The sequence below is a fragment of the Mytilus californianus genome, unplaced genomic scaffold, assembly GCF_021869535.1.
Source record: "Mytilus californianus isolate M0D057914Y unplaced genomic scaffold, xbMytCali1.0.p SCAF_4, whole genome shotgun sequence".
NCBI lineage: Eukaryota > Metazoa > Mollusca > Bivalvia > Mytilida > Mytilidae > Mytilus > Mytilus californianus.
This window is the reverse complement of record NW_026262690.1, coordinates 105,063,870-105,081,071: the sequence shown is the minus strand read 5'-3', so window position 1 is coordinate 105,081,071 and position 17,202 is coordinate 105,063,870. Positions and strand designations below refer to the sequence as shown.

Genomic DNA, 17,202 nt, shown 5'->3' with positions numbered 1-17,202 from the left:
TTTCTTAAAATTACCAATTCAGGGGTAGCAACCCAACAACGGGTTGTCCGATTCATCTGAAAATTTCAGGGCAGATAGATCTTGACCTGATAAACAATTTGCCCCATGTTAGATTTGCTCTAAATGCTTTGGTTTCAGAGATATAAGCCAAAATCTACATTTTACCCCTATGTTCAATTTTTAGCCATGGTGGCCATCTTGGTTGGTTGGCCAGGTCACCGGACACATTTTTTAAACTAGATACCCCAATGATGATTGTGGCCAAGTTTGGTCAAATTTGGCCCAGTAGTTTCAGTGGAGAAGATTTTTGTAAAAGTTTACGGACGACGGACGCAGGACGCCGGACGACGGATGCCAAGTGATGAGAAAAGCTCACTTGGCCCTATGGGCCAGGTGAGCTAAAAAGGTGATTATTTTTGGTGATAAAAAAGTGCTGAAGTTGATATTGTAGGAAGTAAACAGGAATAGTAATTACATAAATCATAACCCCATTTGATAGTTGACTCATTGCCAGTCATACCACATCTCCTTATTTTTATATTCATTATCAATATACATTTAAAAAAACCATCTAGTTTTCATCTATATTTTTAGCAAAGACTACAGAGATCATTTATTTAAAAATATTCTTCAGTGTACAACAATATTCATATACAAATATTTTAACAAAAGCATAGGTGTCAACTCTCAAGGTTTTGTTTAGTATCTCTATTTAAAAAAAAAAACATTTGGAATCTCTTTCTGAAGACCAGACTCCCTGACAGAGAGGTCAAATCTCCCATTCACTATTATTTTATTATAATAAGAAGTTTGGGCTTGTACCAACAATTTACAAAATATCATCAAAACATTGTTTAAAAATTGTATTGCCCAAGCTACCTGACATGTTTTTTTTTTATTAAAATACTTTCTTTAGTGAGTGGATTCACTTGATTGAAGATGCTAAAAAAAATATAACCAGTGATATTTCAATTGAAAATTTAAGTAAGATGAATATATTTATAATGAAAAATAATGTGAAATAGGTTCAACAGCATATCTGCATCAAAGAAAAAAACCCCACTTTTGAGAATTGAAAAGTTGACACCTTTGCAGAAGTTTTAATTTGTATCAAATACAAATTTAAACCTCCTTAGCCAAGTCCCTCTTAAATGGCTTTCCACAAAGTTTTTGTCACTTGGACTGAAGTATCCCTTCTGCAGTAAAGTTGTTGAATGTATCAGTTTCAATTGTGCCATGTAAGAGTCCTTCATCAAATGATAGCATATTGATTATATAAAAGGTCTCTGATTTTGAAATAATCATCACACATGGCACCTTCTAGCTGCATTCTTCCTGCTTCATACTGAAAAATAATAATATCCAAGACATCAAAGATATGCTTAACCCTTCCACATCCTGTATATGCCTGTAATTGGTTGTCTTTTGTTGCTGTATATCATATTTGTTTTTCTTTTATTGTTTTGTACATATATCAGCCTGTTTGTTTTCTTGTGTTAATTGTGTTACATTTGTCATTTCAAAGCCTTTTTTAGCTTGCTATGTGGTATGAGTTTTGCTCATTGTTGCAGGCAGTTCAGTGACCTATAGTTGCTAAAGTCATTTTGTCTCTGGTGGAGAGTTGTTTCATTTGCAATAATACCACATCTTTAAGTTGTGAGAATGATAAAATATATGAAATAAAAAGAAAACAATTCTCTAAGGAAAATAAAATAGGAAAATTTAACCAATTACAAAACAACAAATTTACATACAGTCCTTCAGATGCTGAAAACATAATTTTGCTAAAAACTGTCATATTCCTGAATTGTTCTAACACTTTTAAAGGAAAGTGGTTCAATATATTTGGTTTTTATGGTACAAAATCTTCATACTTCAATTTATGAGAGATTACTCACTGAGAAATTTAGACATTGAAGACAATATTTCACCTTGTTATAATTTCTTATAATAACCAGTTGGGAGACTGGCATGGCAATCCTTCGTCATTGAGTATGAATTCCTGAATTATCATTATTTCAAATCTGCATTACTGACTTGAAACAGATGGCAAGCTTTAGCTTATTTTGACAAAATGGGAAAGCAAATTCACTCTGGAATCAAAATCATTTGTCCATTCTGGGCAAAATTTACATGAATATTTTCTTCTTTTTTTTTGGTCCCCTCAAGTCCTGAAAGGAAACTCTTCCCTTTTGACAATGGCATTTTAAATCTCTACAGGTCAGAATATAGTTTTAAAAAGTAGACAAGTGTTGATGCCGTACTTATAAAGCTCTAAATTACCCCTGATTCTAGAAAATATAATTCAACAGAAAATACCAAAGCTCTATAATCAAATTCCAGCAAAGACAAAAAAAAAAAAGAAATGATGACATTCACTGATGAGGCAGCGTTACACCAGTTTGGTGAGTACTAAATCCTACCCCTATTATCTCAATCGTAGGAATACCATAGGAAATATACTTACCCTTCTAACTGCTACTGTATCATTAACAATAAGTACACCTCCTGCAAACTCTGCCTGGAAACCTTCTAATTGTAATACACGCTTGAAGTCTGCTAGCTTTGGTTCATTGATAAAAACAGCTTTGTGACCCTGAATAACTTGATCAGGCAAGGCCTCCAATGTAGGAATCAAATCTGCTGAATCATCATCATCTTCATCTGAAAAACAACATTCATTTTATTTTACACAAACACCTCATTTAAATTCAATCAAAAACAGAAAAGCTCTACTTATCAAATCACATTAAGACTTTTCTATTTTCTTGATTAATTACGATAGGAACCTACTTTATCCTTAGAAGAGATCTTGCCTCCAATGTCTTCCTTTAATCCTATAAAATTAGGCTACAAAATATTGACCTTATGCACTCTTTCTTGGGATTTCATGGGATCCTACCTTGATATATATCTTAGTATCTAAAATGTATTAATTTTTGTGAATTCATGTTTTCTATTTTGTTAAGACACAAAAGGCTTCTACATGTACATACTTTTCAAAATTCTTTCTAAAAACTATCCCATTATATTGGTTGATTGTTCTGCTTTACGTCAAGTGGTAAATATTTTATGCATGATCATGGACAAGAACAAACTAACAATAAATATGATACCTAGGTCCCGCAATAGGGGGTTGACCTGGATGATTGGAAGGCATTTGGAATGCCACTGGAAAATAGGTGTATATTGGGTAGGGACAGAAATTTAGCAAAACAAAACAGGCTACCTACAGAGTTAACCAAGAGTTGTTGCATGGGTTCTTAACGTACAGAGAGCGTGACACTCTCTACACCAAATTCTCCAAATAATGAAAAAACATTTAGTTATGACATAAGACTACCAACAAGGTTCCTGATTTGGGACAGGCACATGAAAATGGTGGGTTAAGATACTAAATCAACTGTTATATGCTATTTTTCATGGGTACAGCATTTTATCATGGATACTACATTTTACACTTTGATAGGTGCATAAAAACAGCAAATCATAATTTATTTTATCTAAGTTTTCTGTTTGTTTACAATCCTTGACCATTTATATCTATATATACCCCTACCCCTATACCTAAATCTGTTACTGACGTTTTACCTCCCTCTGAACTTACCATCCTTTTTATCTTCATCATCAATCTCCCCATCTTCTGCTTCATACATGGCTTTAGTATCTCTTTTCTCTTTCTTCAGTTCTACAAGTCCATCAACCCATGCCAATTCAATTTCTTTGGCCTTTGCAAAATCTAATGAACTGACCACATAGTCTCTTAGTCGTAACTGAAAATAAAATAGTAGTTGTATGATTACAAGTCTTTTGTTGGGCAATAAATGATATAATTTGAAGGCAGACTTTCCAGGTTAATATTCAATTTATTGACATTATGTTTTACCATAACATTACATGACATGCTCAGCTTCAAAGTCATTAACAATATATGAATATAAGTCCTTTGTCAGACAATAAAAGAATAAATCCATGCTATGGTGTGCATGAAGTGATATTACAATCATAAAAGAAATATTTCATTCATATCACATGTTTTGCCATGATGTTACATGAATTGCTCCAAAGCCGTTATCAATACTTTCATTTTTTCATTACCTTTTATAAAGCTAGGTGGACTTTTTTCTTTTATGAATTATCAATGCATAATATTTTTTTCTCATTTTTCTCATTGTTAGTGGTTATTTCATAGAAATACAATAAAGTGTGTGTTGTAATGTTACACTACTGTTTCAGGTAAGGGTGAAGGTTGGCGCTTGTTTAAACGTTTGAACCTGCTGCATTTGTATGCACCTGTTCTAAGTCAGAAGCCTGTTCAGTGGTTGTTGTTTGTTGATGTGGTTCATAAGTGTTTCACGTTTCTTGCTTTTTTATATAGATTAGACAGTTGGTTTTCGTGTTTGAATTGTTTTACACTAGTCATTTTGGGGTCCTTTATAGCTTGCTGTTTGGTGTGAGCCCAGGCTCCGTGTTGAAGGCTGTACTTTGATCTATAATTGTTTACTTTTTACACATTGTGACTTGGATGGAGAGTTGTCTCATTGGCACTCATACCACATCTTCTTATTTATATTAAACCACATAAGGGTTCCAATGACCTTGGAAAGGAAAAAGTTTTTCATTTCTAGACAGCCTGAGACCTCAGACATTAATTAAATAACTCTTTTTATCCAAAAACATTTTTTTTTCTCTGCTTACAATTTTTCCCAACAGAATTTCCCTTTTGTACCACCTCTTCACAGAACTGTGAAGACAATTTTTAGATATTGACCGTAATGTATATGATATCATTATAAATGCAATAAAAGTATGCATTACACTAAAACAGTGCTGGGATGCAATTATACATCAAAATCATATTATTATCTTCATGAATTATCAACTTGAATGAAAAACCAAGTAAAAAGATCAAATTTGCATTTACCGAATTTCACCTTAATTTCTTCATAATGGACAACAATTTCTGAAATGACATTAGTCAAATGCAAACTCTCAAATTTTAATGTAGATTAAGCCAAATAACAGCAATAAAACAAGATATAATCTTAATTAATGAACATATATGTAGACAATAGTTCTCCATGCTATATCAATTTCATACATTTAAAAGCAAACATAGATTATTTTCTCATTTTCCCCCAAAAAATCGGCTCCCATTTTTTCTGTAAATACAAATTAAGTACAGAAATTTTCCCTATACTTTTCTCTATCCAGGGAAATCCAATAAAATTAGGATTCATACAAAACTTTAATTATACTGGAAAAATCATTGTCCCTAATGTGTTTTTATAATCAGACATCTGGTGTATAAATAAAAGATTCAGTTTGTAATTCTCATCTAATTCTAATCAAACATATGTAATCTTAATCTGCTTACAAATATCTGACTGTATGAAATGTAAACAAATTTCTCTCATTAATGCATGAGAGATCTAATTCTTTTGATTTTATATTAAAACCTACACCAGTTTTTTTTCAAAAAAGTTGTCTATGTTGTGTTTTGTGTGCTGTTGTTTGTCTGTTTGTCTTTTTCTTTTTTAGCTTTGGCATTGTGAGTTTTTTTTTCAACTTATGAGTTTGAATGTCCCTTTCGGTATCTTTTGCATCTTTTTTTTAACCATAGCGTGGTCAGTTTATTTTTGACTTATGAGTTTGAATGTCCCTTTGGTATCTTTTGCCTCTCTTTTTTAGCCATGGCGTTGTCAGTTTATTTTCGACTTAAGAGTTTGAATGTCCCTTTGGTATCAATAGCCTCTCTTTTGTAGCTGATATGTTTGTGTGTCAAATTCCATGTGTTGGTGTACTGTTGTACTGTCCAATATTTTTTGTAATTCATTTCATCCTTTTTATATATTAAGCATTTTTTGTGTTATCTTTGACCACTAGCTCCATCATACAGTAATATCCAATATGTTAGAATGGGGACTTTCTACACAGTTTGAATTAGGTGATAAATGTATTGTATTGTATTTAGCTCCGACGGCATCAATTGGTGATTTGATTGTCGCAAATTAAGTTTACTGGCGAAAAGTTAGCATAGCCAGTAAACGGATACTTGCAACTATCAAATCACCAATTGATGCAGTCGGAGCTTAAAATACAATATTGTTATCTCCATTCTAATGAAACTGGCAGAAAACAACGTCAAATCATACATTTAAAATCTGTCATACGTCGTCTGTGCTTGCGCATACGTTTTCAGAGCATCAATTGTGAATTGATGCCAAAAAAATTTTTTATCCAATCAAAATGAACGTTATAAATGATGTTGCATTAAAATGTGTGTTATTTGATGAAATATATGCATGGTGATGGATCCCTTCAGTGGTCAGTTGCTCCCGAACTGAAGTTTACCTTAACATCAATTTATTCCTCAAATTGAAAAATGACCCTACCAATCTTTCTAAGAAACTCTTATAATATGTAGACCCAGACTTAAAATGGCATTTTACAACCTCAATCTATAGATTCTTAATTCATAAAACTTTCTATTTTGATAAATCTTTACATCTGAACAACAAACATATCTATACCCATAAACTATTTTGAGACCTTTTTTCCAAATAACAATGGACTAATAAAATTGAATTTAAACATATAAATCTAAATCTTTACATCTGAACAACAAACATATCTATACCCATAAACTATTTTGAGACCTTTTTTCCAAATAACAATGGACTAATAAAATTGAATTTAAACATATAAATCAACACAAGTAACAGCTAACTGACAATAAATGCAGAGGAACTCATAAAACTGCATTTTACTGACAGTGGAGATGTAAAAGATTGCTAAATTCAATTGTGTTTTCCATTGGCAACAATAGTAGCTTTTTGCAAGTTTTATACTTCACATTTGTGTTTCTAGGACAAAACCTTGTTAGAAATAATGAAAAATTATTAGACCAATATGTTTTAGTTCCAAAATTTAAGGTTCTTCCAATTTCTCCATCTTTCATTATTATTTCATTAAAAGTAGTATTTGTTTCTTGCAAAAGCTAACAAAGTATTCTCAAAACATTGTTATGTCAAATAATAGGGGGTGTTCAATAAACCTGACACAGTGTTTAGGCTTATAAGTTTTTTAATGATTGAACTCATGTATATATTTTTAAGAATTTAGTAATTCAACTGCAAAGGTATATTCATATATTATGAAAAACAACTTAAAATAGGTTCTCCTGTAAATCTCCTACCAGAAGGAAGTCTCCAACTTTGAAGGTTGAAAAGTAGACACAAATGAAATATAACCTATTAAAACATGCAGTCGAGGATCAGTTTTACCAGCAAGTAAATGTTTTGTCGATAAAATGCCATTTGTGTCTAAAAACACAACTTTTAAAATTCTGTTTCGAGGAATATTTACTATTAATTGAACTTAAAACAAGAGGGCACCTAGAAAATTCAAAGAAAATAGATTTATTTTTACCACTATTAAGTTTAATATATCTATTTTTTTTTATTTTCCATATAGGAATGATTTTTTATTAAAATCAACATATTGAAATGATCTTATTTTCTCTACTGGACATTTAATTACCAATACAAATAAAATACATGCATATTTAAAAAGTCCTCTTTGTGATTTTTCCTTATAAATTTGTATTTCCTTTCTATTAATAGAGGAAAAACAACAGGTTTTAAGAAGTGCAAAGAACAAAAAATTGGTTGGAGAGTTCAGGGTTTGATTTGGATTTTTTCAGGTTAAATGGACTTCCCCTTTTTTTGAATTTACCTTGGAGCTCGGCATTTTTGTTAACACTTTTTTTTTATTACAATACAGAACAGCAGACACAAAGTGGTGATACTCCTTGGTGCAAATCTGATTTAAAATACACATACAAGTAGATATTTGCAGTACTGTAAAGGTAAGATATTGATTTCTGTGTTCACAGGGAACAAATTTCTGGAAAAACCTTCATCAGGTACCATTGACTTTTCAAGTTTAGGTATCATTAGGGAAATTACCTGATAAATGTGACTTTCTCTGGTAGCATCTACCATTTCACCAACATTTGGAGTTAATATCTTTACCCCATCTAAACGACCACAATATTCTGCCATAGAATCGGTAGCATCTTTTGTTCCACGTACCAAGATCTGTAATGGAAAAAATATTGCTTTTACAGCTGACACGTACAATTAAATTTTCTTGCAACTGATTAAAAGGAAGTAGATTTTGTTTACTATAGTCAGAGTGCAGATTAAGTTTTCCCAAATCACTTCTCTGAAACATGGGACTCTTTGCATTAGTTTCACAATTAAATTCAATGAACAATAAAATGCTTCGTTGAGCACAGCCTGATACGACCACAGAGGTCGAACCCTGAACAGTTGGGGCAAATTTGGACACAATATTCAAGCTTGATTCTGTCTGATTTTGGATTGTGATCAAATTTTTTACATAATATAGGTTTCTGACACAAAATAAATGTGGTCAAAGATCTTAAAAATCTATTGCGCAATACTGTGCAATTAAAGATTTTTTCTTGAAACTTTTCAAATATTTGAAATTTGAAAAATTTTGAAAAAAAAATATGAACCCCTTAAAAAAATTGGAAAAAAAAATCCCCTCAAACTTTTTGACTCCCCCCCCAGGAGCAATTACCCCAAACTCAATCCCAGTCTTCCCTTTGTAGTATTGAACCTTGTAGTATAATTTTAGAGAGATCCATACACTTAAACACAAGTTATTGTCTGGAAACTAGAAAAATGCTTGTTTTTGGCCCTTTTTTGGCCCCTTATTCTTGCATGTTTTGGGCAATTACCCCCAAAATCAATCTCAGCCTTCCCTTTGTGATATGGAACCTTGTGGTACAATGTCAGAGAGATCCATAAACTTACACACAAGTTATTGTCCGGAAACTACAAAAATGCTTGTTTTTGGCCCCTTTTTCCTGAACTGTTGGTACCATAACCCCCAAAATCAATCCCAACCTTCCTTTTGTGGTATTGAACCTCCTTGTAAAATTTCATAGAGATCCATTCACTAAAAATTAAGTTATTGTCCGGAAACCAAATGTGTCTTCGGACGACGACGCAGACAACGACGACATCATACCATAATACGAACCCCAAGAAATTTTTGCTGTCGTATAAAAAGTAGTTCTCCATCAGAGAAAAATACATAAGTTGGTTTTAATGACTTTGTTATTTTTGAGGCAGCAGCTATAAATATTCTGTACATTGAACTCAATATTAATCTTTTTTCACCATCATAACCTTTGAGAACACATATGGCATCTTTATCCTACTTTGAGAGAACTCAGCATGTTTTAAGCCAACAATGTCACTGAGTTACTGACAGTAATAACACGGAAAGGTCAAAATACCCATGAAACAAATATTACTGAAAGGTCAGATCTGTTTTTTCCATGGTATTTACTGAGAATTTAACAATAAAATAGCATATCAGTGTCAATGTTCAGTAGAAACAAATACCTTATTGTCATGTATATAGAATAATTACAGTCCTTAATCCTTTAAAATCTTGAAATGATACTCGGAAGCATTGTAAATTATATCATCAGATTTGATTGGATAATACAAAAAATCAAGTTTATTTGCCAGAATGCTCATTACAGTGACATGAAAAGTTATCTATAATCTAGAAGTGAAAATTGATGTTCAAATCCCTCCCAAATGTAATTTTAAATAGGGCAGATTATTGAATAGCCTATCTTACAAAAATAGACCAGTTTCTTATCTGCAAATATCCCTAAATTTGTAGTTTAGCTTCTGGAATAAATTCTAACCAAGTCAGAGAAGACAGATGAAAAATATTACATGCCTATTAATATTGTACTATTAGTGAGAAAATTTCATATATATTTATATATTGAACAACACAATACATTTGACTTCAAAATAGACTATCATCTAGAAATATTTTTACAATCATTGAAAAATCATCATTAATCATTGCAATCGCAAGGTATACATACAGGTTGAATTTCATTTTTTAAAAGATACTTGTGTGTCATTCTAGCATGACCAATACAGCATCTAGAAATAACACACTTATCTTTCCTGCTAATAAATTTGTTTAAAGGTTTGCATAAAGTTGGTTTAATTTCATGCAATTTATTATCGTTTCTTTTACTCCAGATGAAAATGTGTGATAAACACACAATTCAAAAGGGAAAGTTCATTTGGATAGGGAGTAACTCCTTATGGACTATTACAACACTTTTCCTCATTCTACGATCAAACACAAAAAAAAGATCCTAAAATTTGGTCTCTGATAACTGTATAAAAACAAATCGATAACTTTCTTATATCATCTAGATGTTTATAATCATTTTACGAAAATTTAAAGACAAATGTTATTTTCTACATGTATGGAGCCTTAAACTAAGTCAAAAATAAGTTAAGAATTCAAAGCTTGACAGCATATAAATCTCTGAACAATAGTCAAAAATTTTATAGTCTTTTATCAGTTTGTTCCATCTGTTGCCAATATTACGGAATAGTGAAAATAGACTCTGGACTTTAGAACAATCCTCAATTGTTATTTTCTATTCTACAAGGAAACTGAACTGTATTTTTCATAAAAAATGAAATTGCACTTTTGTTTCAAACAAACCATCTGATATCACATAACGTTAATAGACTCATCAATCTTATATAGATTCTGTTTGTTATATTTCTGATGTTAGAAATTAAATTTTGCCAATTTTCATTAACTGTGACTGAATTCTGTGACTTAACTTTAAATTTCTCAAAATTATTAACTAGCAAACAGAAAAGATCAATTACAAATAATTAAATTTTACACGAAAGAATTCGACTGTGTTTCAGAGTATTGCCCTTTAATACAAAAAATTAAACCTTAATACTGTTATGTTTTAGCTATGAATATGATATCTTTTGTATGTATTTCACGAACCCAACATTTGACCAAAATCATTAAGAGTTAGGTGACTGCTAAAAATTAAAATTTCAAAATTTCAAATTTACAAAATTTCATGAAATAATTTCCATTATCTGCCTAAGAGGTTTTTTGTTTGATTTTGACTTCAGTACAACAAAGATATGATCTGCTGCTTGGTCAAATCAATCAGGTTTTTGCTCTGTCTCTCCTACACATGCAGCATATAGGAGCAAGATTTTTTAAGAAACAAGCATTCTGTGAGTATTGCATGGCAATACATAGTCCCCTACCGGTTACAAATTCATTGTAATGGAACGAAATTCTAACTTGATCTATAACTTGTCATGGTGTAAACTACATAAAAATATCAAGTCAAAATCTTCAAGCATGACAAAAAAAACTGTTGAAAACTGATTATTTAAGTGAATTTTCTATGTCCTAAGACCATAACTCTGCACAAAATTATCAGACTGGAACAAAATTCCAACTTGATCTGTAACTTGTCATGATAAAACTATATACTAATTATCAAATCAATATCTTCAAGAATTACAAACAAACCTACCACTAAATTCTTCAAACAATTTACCAAAGAAAAGGAAAATAAATGCGCCGCAGGGCGCAGCTTGATATGACCGCAGAGGTCGAACCCTGAACAGTTGGGGGCAAGTATGGACACAACATTCAAGCTTGATAGAGCTTTGCATTTGGATTGTGATTAAATATTTGACACAGCATAGGTTTCTGACACAGAATGAATGTGGTCTAAGAACTTAAAAAATTTAAATTGGACATTCACCTATTATGGTCCAATATCCAAAATCTAAATACATGGTTAGATTCAGCATATCAAAGAACCCCAAGAATTCAATTTTTGATGAAATCAAACTAAGTTTAAGTTTGGACCCTTTTGACCTCAATGTGGACAAAGTTGATAATGGGGCCCAAAAATCAAAAATCTAAATACATGGTTAGATTCAGCATATCAAAGAACCTATATATTCAATTTTTGTTGAAATCAAACAAAGTTTAATTTTGGACCTCGATTTGGACCAACTTGAAAACTGGGCCCATAATCAAAAATCTAAATACATGTTTAGATTTAGCATATCAAAGAACCCTAAGAATTCAATTTTTGTTAAAATCAAACTAAGTTTAATTTTGGACCCTTTGGACCTTAATGTAGACCAATTTGAAAACGGTACCAAAAATTAAGAATCTAAATACACGGTTAGATTCGGCATATCAAAGAAGCCCAATAATTCAATTTTTAATGAAATCAAACAAAGTTTAATTTTGGACCCTTTTGACCTCAATGTGGACCAATTTAAAAACGGGGCCCAAAATCCAAAAACTAAATACATGGTTAGATTCAGGACATTAAAGAACCCCAAGAATTCAAGAATAAAACCCCATTGAAATTGGTCAAGAAATAAGCAATTTATACGAAGTATCTTCTTTTGCACAATACTGTGCAATTAAATATTTCTTGCTATTGCGCAATACTGTACAATTGACAATTTTTTGCTATTGCACAATATTGTGCTATTGGATATTTCTTGCTATTGCGCAATACTGTGCAATTGAAGATTTCTTGCTATTGCGCAATACTGTGCAATTGAAGATTTCTTGCTATTGTGCAATACTGTGCAATTGAAAATTTCTTGCTATTGCACAATACTTATTATATAATAATTTACACATCCTGTTTGGTGTGTATCTCCTACCATACCATTATTATTTGCTTTTAAATATAAATCAGAAATAACCAACTTAAAATGGAAAATTTTAAAAGAAAAAAAAAAAGGAAAAAAAGAAAAAAAAGGAAAAATAAAAAAATCCCCCCCCAAAATTTTTTGAACCCCCTTATGATTCATAACCCCCAAACTCAATCCCAGCCTTCCCTTTGGGGTACGGTACCTTGCAGTACAATTTCAGAGAGATCCATACACTTGAACACAAGTTATTGTCTGGAAACTAGAAAAATGTGTTTTTAGGCCCCTTTTTGGCCCCAAATTCCTAAACGTTTAGGGCAATTACCCCCAAACTCAAACCCAGCTTTCCCTTTGTGATATGGAACCTTGTAGTACAATTTCAGAAAGATCCATACACTTACACACAAGTTATTGTCCTGAAACTAGAAAAATGCTTGTTTTTTGCCCCTTTTTGGCCCCTAATTCCTAAAATATTGAGACAATTACCCCCATCATCAATCCCAGCCTTCCCTTTGTGGTATGGTACCTTGCAGTACAATTTCAGAGAGATCCATACACTTGAACACAAGTTATTGTCTGAAAACTAGAAAAATGCTTATTTTTGGCCCCTTTTTGGCCCCCAATTCCTAAACGTTTCGGCAATTACCCCCAAACTCAATTCCAGCTTTCCCTTTGTGATATGGAACCTTGTATTACAATTTCAGAAAGATCCATATACTTACACACAAGTTATTGTCATGAAACTAGAAAAATGCTTGTTTTTTGCCCCTTTTTTGGCCCCTAATTCCTAAAATTTTGAGGCAATTACCCCCAAAATCAATCCCAGCATTCCTTTTGTGATATGGAACCTTGTGGTAGAATGTCAGAGAGATCCATACACTAACACACAAGTTATGTCTTGAAGTTACAAAAATGCTTATTTTTGACCCCTTTTTGGCCCCTAATTCCTTTACTGTTGGTACCATGACCCCCAAAATCAATCACAACCTTCCTTTTGTGGTATTGAACCTTGTGGTAAAATTTCATAGAGATCCATTCACTTAAACTAAAGTTAGAGTGCGAAAACCAAAGTGTCTTCGGACGACGCCAACGTCATACCAATATACGACCACAAAAAATTTTTTGCGGTCGTATAAAAATCAAAAATGTCATTTTGTCTTTTAAAAAATGAGTTATTTCCCTTTGAACAGAAATCTACTAATTAATAAGTATTTCATCAAAAATTTAATTCTAGGGAAAGAGCTTTAACTGAACAAAGAGAAAAGCTAAAATCGTGTAAATTGAACTTGACCTGTAACTTGTCATGATAAATCGATAAACCAAATATCAAATCAATATCTTCAAGCACGAAGAAAAAAAGTCTGGAAAACTGATTTGCCGGACTGACAGATGGACAGATGGACAGATGGACAGACAGACAGACGGACGGAGTGCAAACCTTAAGTCCCCTTCGACTTCGTCGGTAGGGGGACTAAAAACATAAGAATCTGATACAACAGTGTTTAAACAACACAATTAATTTCCAAAATGTCATCTGGTGATCTGACAATATACAGAAGATTACAATAATCAGAGCACAGCTGATTTCTATATTTGATAGTTATCTAACTAATTACTCAGAGTCTAAACAATAAAATTCTTGCTTGAAACTTTTCACTGGTTTTACAAATAAGATCATACAACATAAATGAGTTCATTTAAAGGGTAAAATACATACACTTGAAGTCAAATTACTGTGTACGCTTTGCGGTTGAGGATGTTTCTTTTTTTTGTTTTTTTTTTTAAATATTCTTGACAGTGAACTTAACATTAATCATATTTTTTTTTATGTGAGGAATGATAATGTCATACCATATTAAAATATTGCATCTTCATCCTACTTAAAGAAAACCCTTTGAGTTAAAAGTTATAACAATGTCATTGTAACTCATAACACAGAAAGGTCAATATACCAAGACAGCAAATATCACTGATAGGTCATAGCTGTCAAGTTTATTTCACCAAGATTTTATCAGCATGATACAATAACACATACAATACAGCATCATTGTATTGCTTATTGTCCTGAAGAAGGTCTGGTTTCAATCATCAATTCTAAAACTCTGTAGACTTACACATTGCTTTAAAATTAATTTATATCACTAAATCAAAATCTGTGTGAAATAAGTTAGAAGTAGGGCTCAGGACAATGATAGAGCAATGAAACAATGCAAAAAAAAAAGTTGAAGTCTTCAAAAGAAGATGAGGTATCTTTAAAATATATCAAGTTCTAATATGCTTTGTTAATTTAAAAAAAAAATCTTATAAGGAAAAAATAAGCAACTATTCCACTAAGTCCAATATACTATCAACTTAAAATGTCGTCTGATGACCTGAAAACAATCAGTTGATTGTTATAAACTCTTGTACTGAAACAGGTGGCTCTTTGAATTGGTTTTACAAATAAGTTCATAAAATATAAAGTGAATCTTAAAAGAGGAAAAAAAAACCAACTTGGGAGTTTAATGACTTCATAGGGTTTGCAGATGGTTTTCTTTAATATTCTGGACATTGAACTCAACATTAATCTTACTGTTTCCCTTTAGATATGATAACATCATACCTTATAAAAATATAGCATCTTTATCCTTCTTAAGGCGAACTGAGCAGCAAGTCATTTGAAAACAATATCCTTATGCAACTATTATAATCCAGAGAGGTCAAAATACCTATGAAACAATTATTACCGAAAGGTCAGATCCATCTTCCTTCAGCTGAGTCAATGTTTTCTACTAATATTTTATCAACAACATAGTGTATTATAGCTACCATGTCAATGTTTGGTTTAAACAAATTTATATCACATGAATAGTTTCAGTCCTCCATATTTGACTTCTAAATAGTCCACTCTGAGTGACTAAATTTTCTAATCAATTTTGACTGTTTAATGAAAAATACTGTTTTCTGGTCAGATTGTCCAACACAATAGCATGAAAATTTTCCCATAATCTACAAATGCATTTTGGCTAAAAATGTACCTTCTGAATGAAAGTTGAATACATACTGGTATATTGTATTTGGATACTCCAATATTTATTGATAATTAGGGCATAGGTCAATGAGGCAGCAACCAAATAACACAAAAAAACCAAAAGACATTTCTAGTCTTCGACAACAGACAAGACTTTGTGTCATCTGTCAAACTTAATACATCATGTCTCGACTAATTGTAAATTTAACAAACTCTACCAAAAGATCTCCCAAAAACAGCAAATTCATACATTTAAATAGATTAGATCTAATTTCCCAGAATTTTGCTTTTGCTTAATAAGGCAGAAAAATGACAATTCTAAGCCAAAAATAAAACCATGAAAAGACAATATTACAATAGTGAACTCCACCAATACTGTGGGTGAACTCAGGTTCTCTATTAGGATAAGCAGTTTCTGCTTCACAAGTGACACTTTAAATGTTGTGCATTGAACGTTCAAAATTCAGTGGTCTCACGCTTAAGAAAGACAGAATTGTGGCTATTACAAGTGGAACATATCTTTGGTCATCTCTTGTAATACACAGAAATCTAATAATGGTCCATCAAATATTGTTGGCATCAATAAAACAATTTTTGATAGAATCAAATAAAACCAAACAAAATAGTAAAAATATCAAAAATGCCTTTTGTTCATTTTAATATGGAATTTTACAACCATTTAAACATCTTCATTTATTCATTTGCATCCCTGCACATTTATGCTGCATTCAGATGACAAGCACATTTTAAAAGGTAAAATTTAAGGGATTAAAAGCATCTACTAATGGATTTATAATTTTCTTCATGCTACACGCAGACAGACAAAATATCCAACAATCATCTCTCTGGCAACTATATAAAAATACAAGAGTCAAACAAATGGATGATTTGTTAATGTTATCTAATTGTTTCGTTCAATAAACATAGAAATATGTACAGTAATGTGATTTTCCCCTTGTATGAAGCCCAAACTAAATTAACAGCAGTTTTGGAATTTAAAGACTGACAGCATAACTCTGATCAACGTTATGACTGATCATTGATAATCTTTAAACAGTTTTAAATCAGTTAAAAGTTTTTCTGTTGTCTCATTTAAAATTGCATTACTATCTAGGTATTGGTTTTATGGCAAAAATTACCTGTTAAACAGATTGACTTACAGAGGAATAGATTAATAAAGACCAAAGTTAATCTTGAACGATTAAGACATGCTTATATTAATATTACCATAAGTGTTGTCTTTTCTTTGGCATGAGATGACTTTCTCAAATGTAGTCTAAAAAGTTCCAACAGGGGATTTTTTTATCATTTATTTTAACAAATGATTGATTTCTAGGCAAAATGTAAATTTCGTTTTAAAGAGGAGTTCCAATATTGCAGTGAATATCTAAGTACTTAAAATTTTGGACTTTAATGAAATAAAACAACAAGCTGTACTAGAATTGTAACTTGTTTGTTTCCTATTACATGAAATAACAGCTTTTTCCCGGAAATTTTGACATCACAAGAAAAAATTTCTGATTTTAAAATTTAAAACTTGATTAAATGTCATGATGTCAGTTGTTAGAAAATAATAATGTCAAAAGAACATACTACTCAAGT

The 17,202-nt window shown here is 31.6% G+C and overlaps 1 protein-coding gene across 3 annotated transcripts in view; it reads right to left on the bottom strand.

The window, feature by feature from the left end:
- Positions 1 to 572: 572 nt before the first annotated feature.
- LOC127738976 (cleavage and polyadenylation specificity factor subunit 2-like) overlaps positions 573 to 17,202 on the bottom strand; it is a 172,385-nt gene continuing 155,755 nt past the window's right edge. For all 3 annotated transcript variants that reach the window (XM_052250475.1, XM_052250476.1, XM_052250477.1), the window contains exons 17-20: positions 7,971 to 8,102; positions 3,608 to 3,773; positions 2,468 to 2,664; positions 573 to 1,345 (exon numbers count right to left, since the gene is read on the bottom strand). In XM_052250475.1, the coding sequence (XP_052106435.1) occupies positions 1,253 to 1,345; positions 2,468 to 2,664; positions 3,608 to 3,773; positions 7,971 to 8,102 (588 nt within the window). In that variant the 3' untranslated portion in view covers positions 573 to 1,252. The remainder of the gene's footprint in view (positions 1,346 to 2,467; positions 2,665 to 3,607; positions 3,774 to 7,970; positions 8,103 to 17,202) is intronic.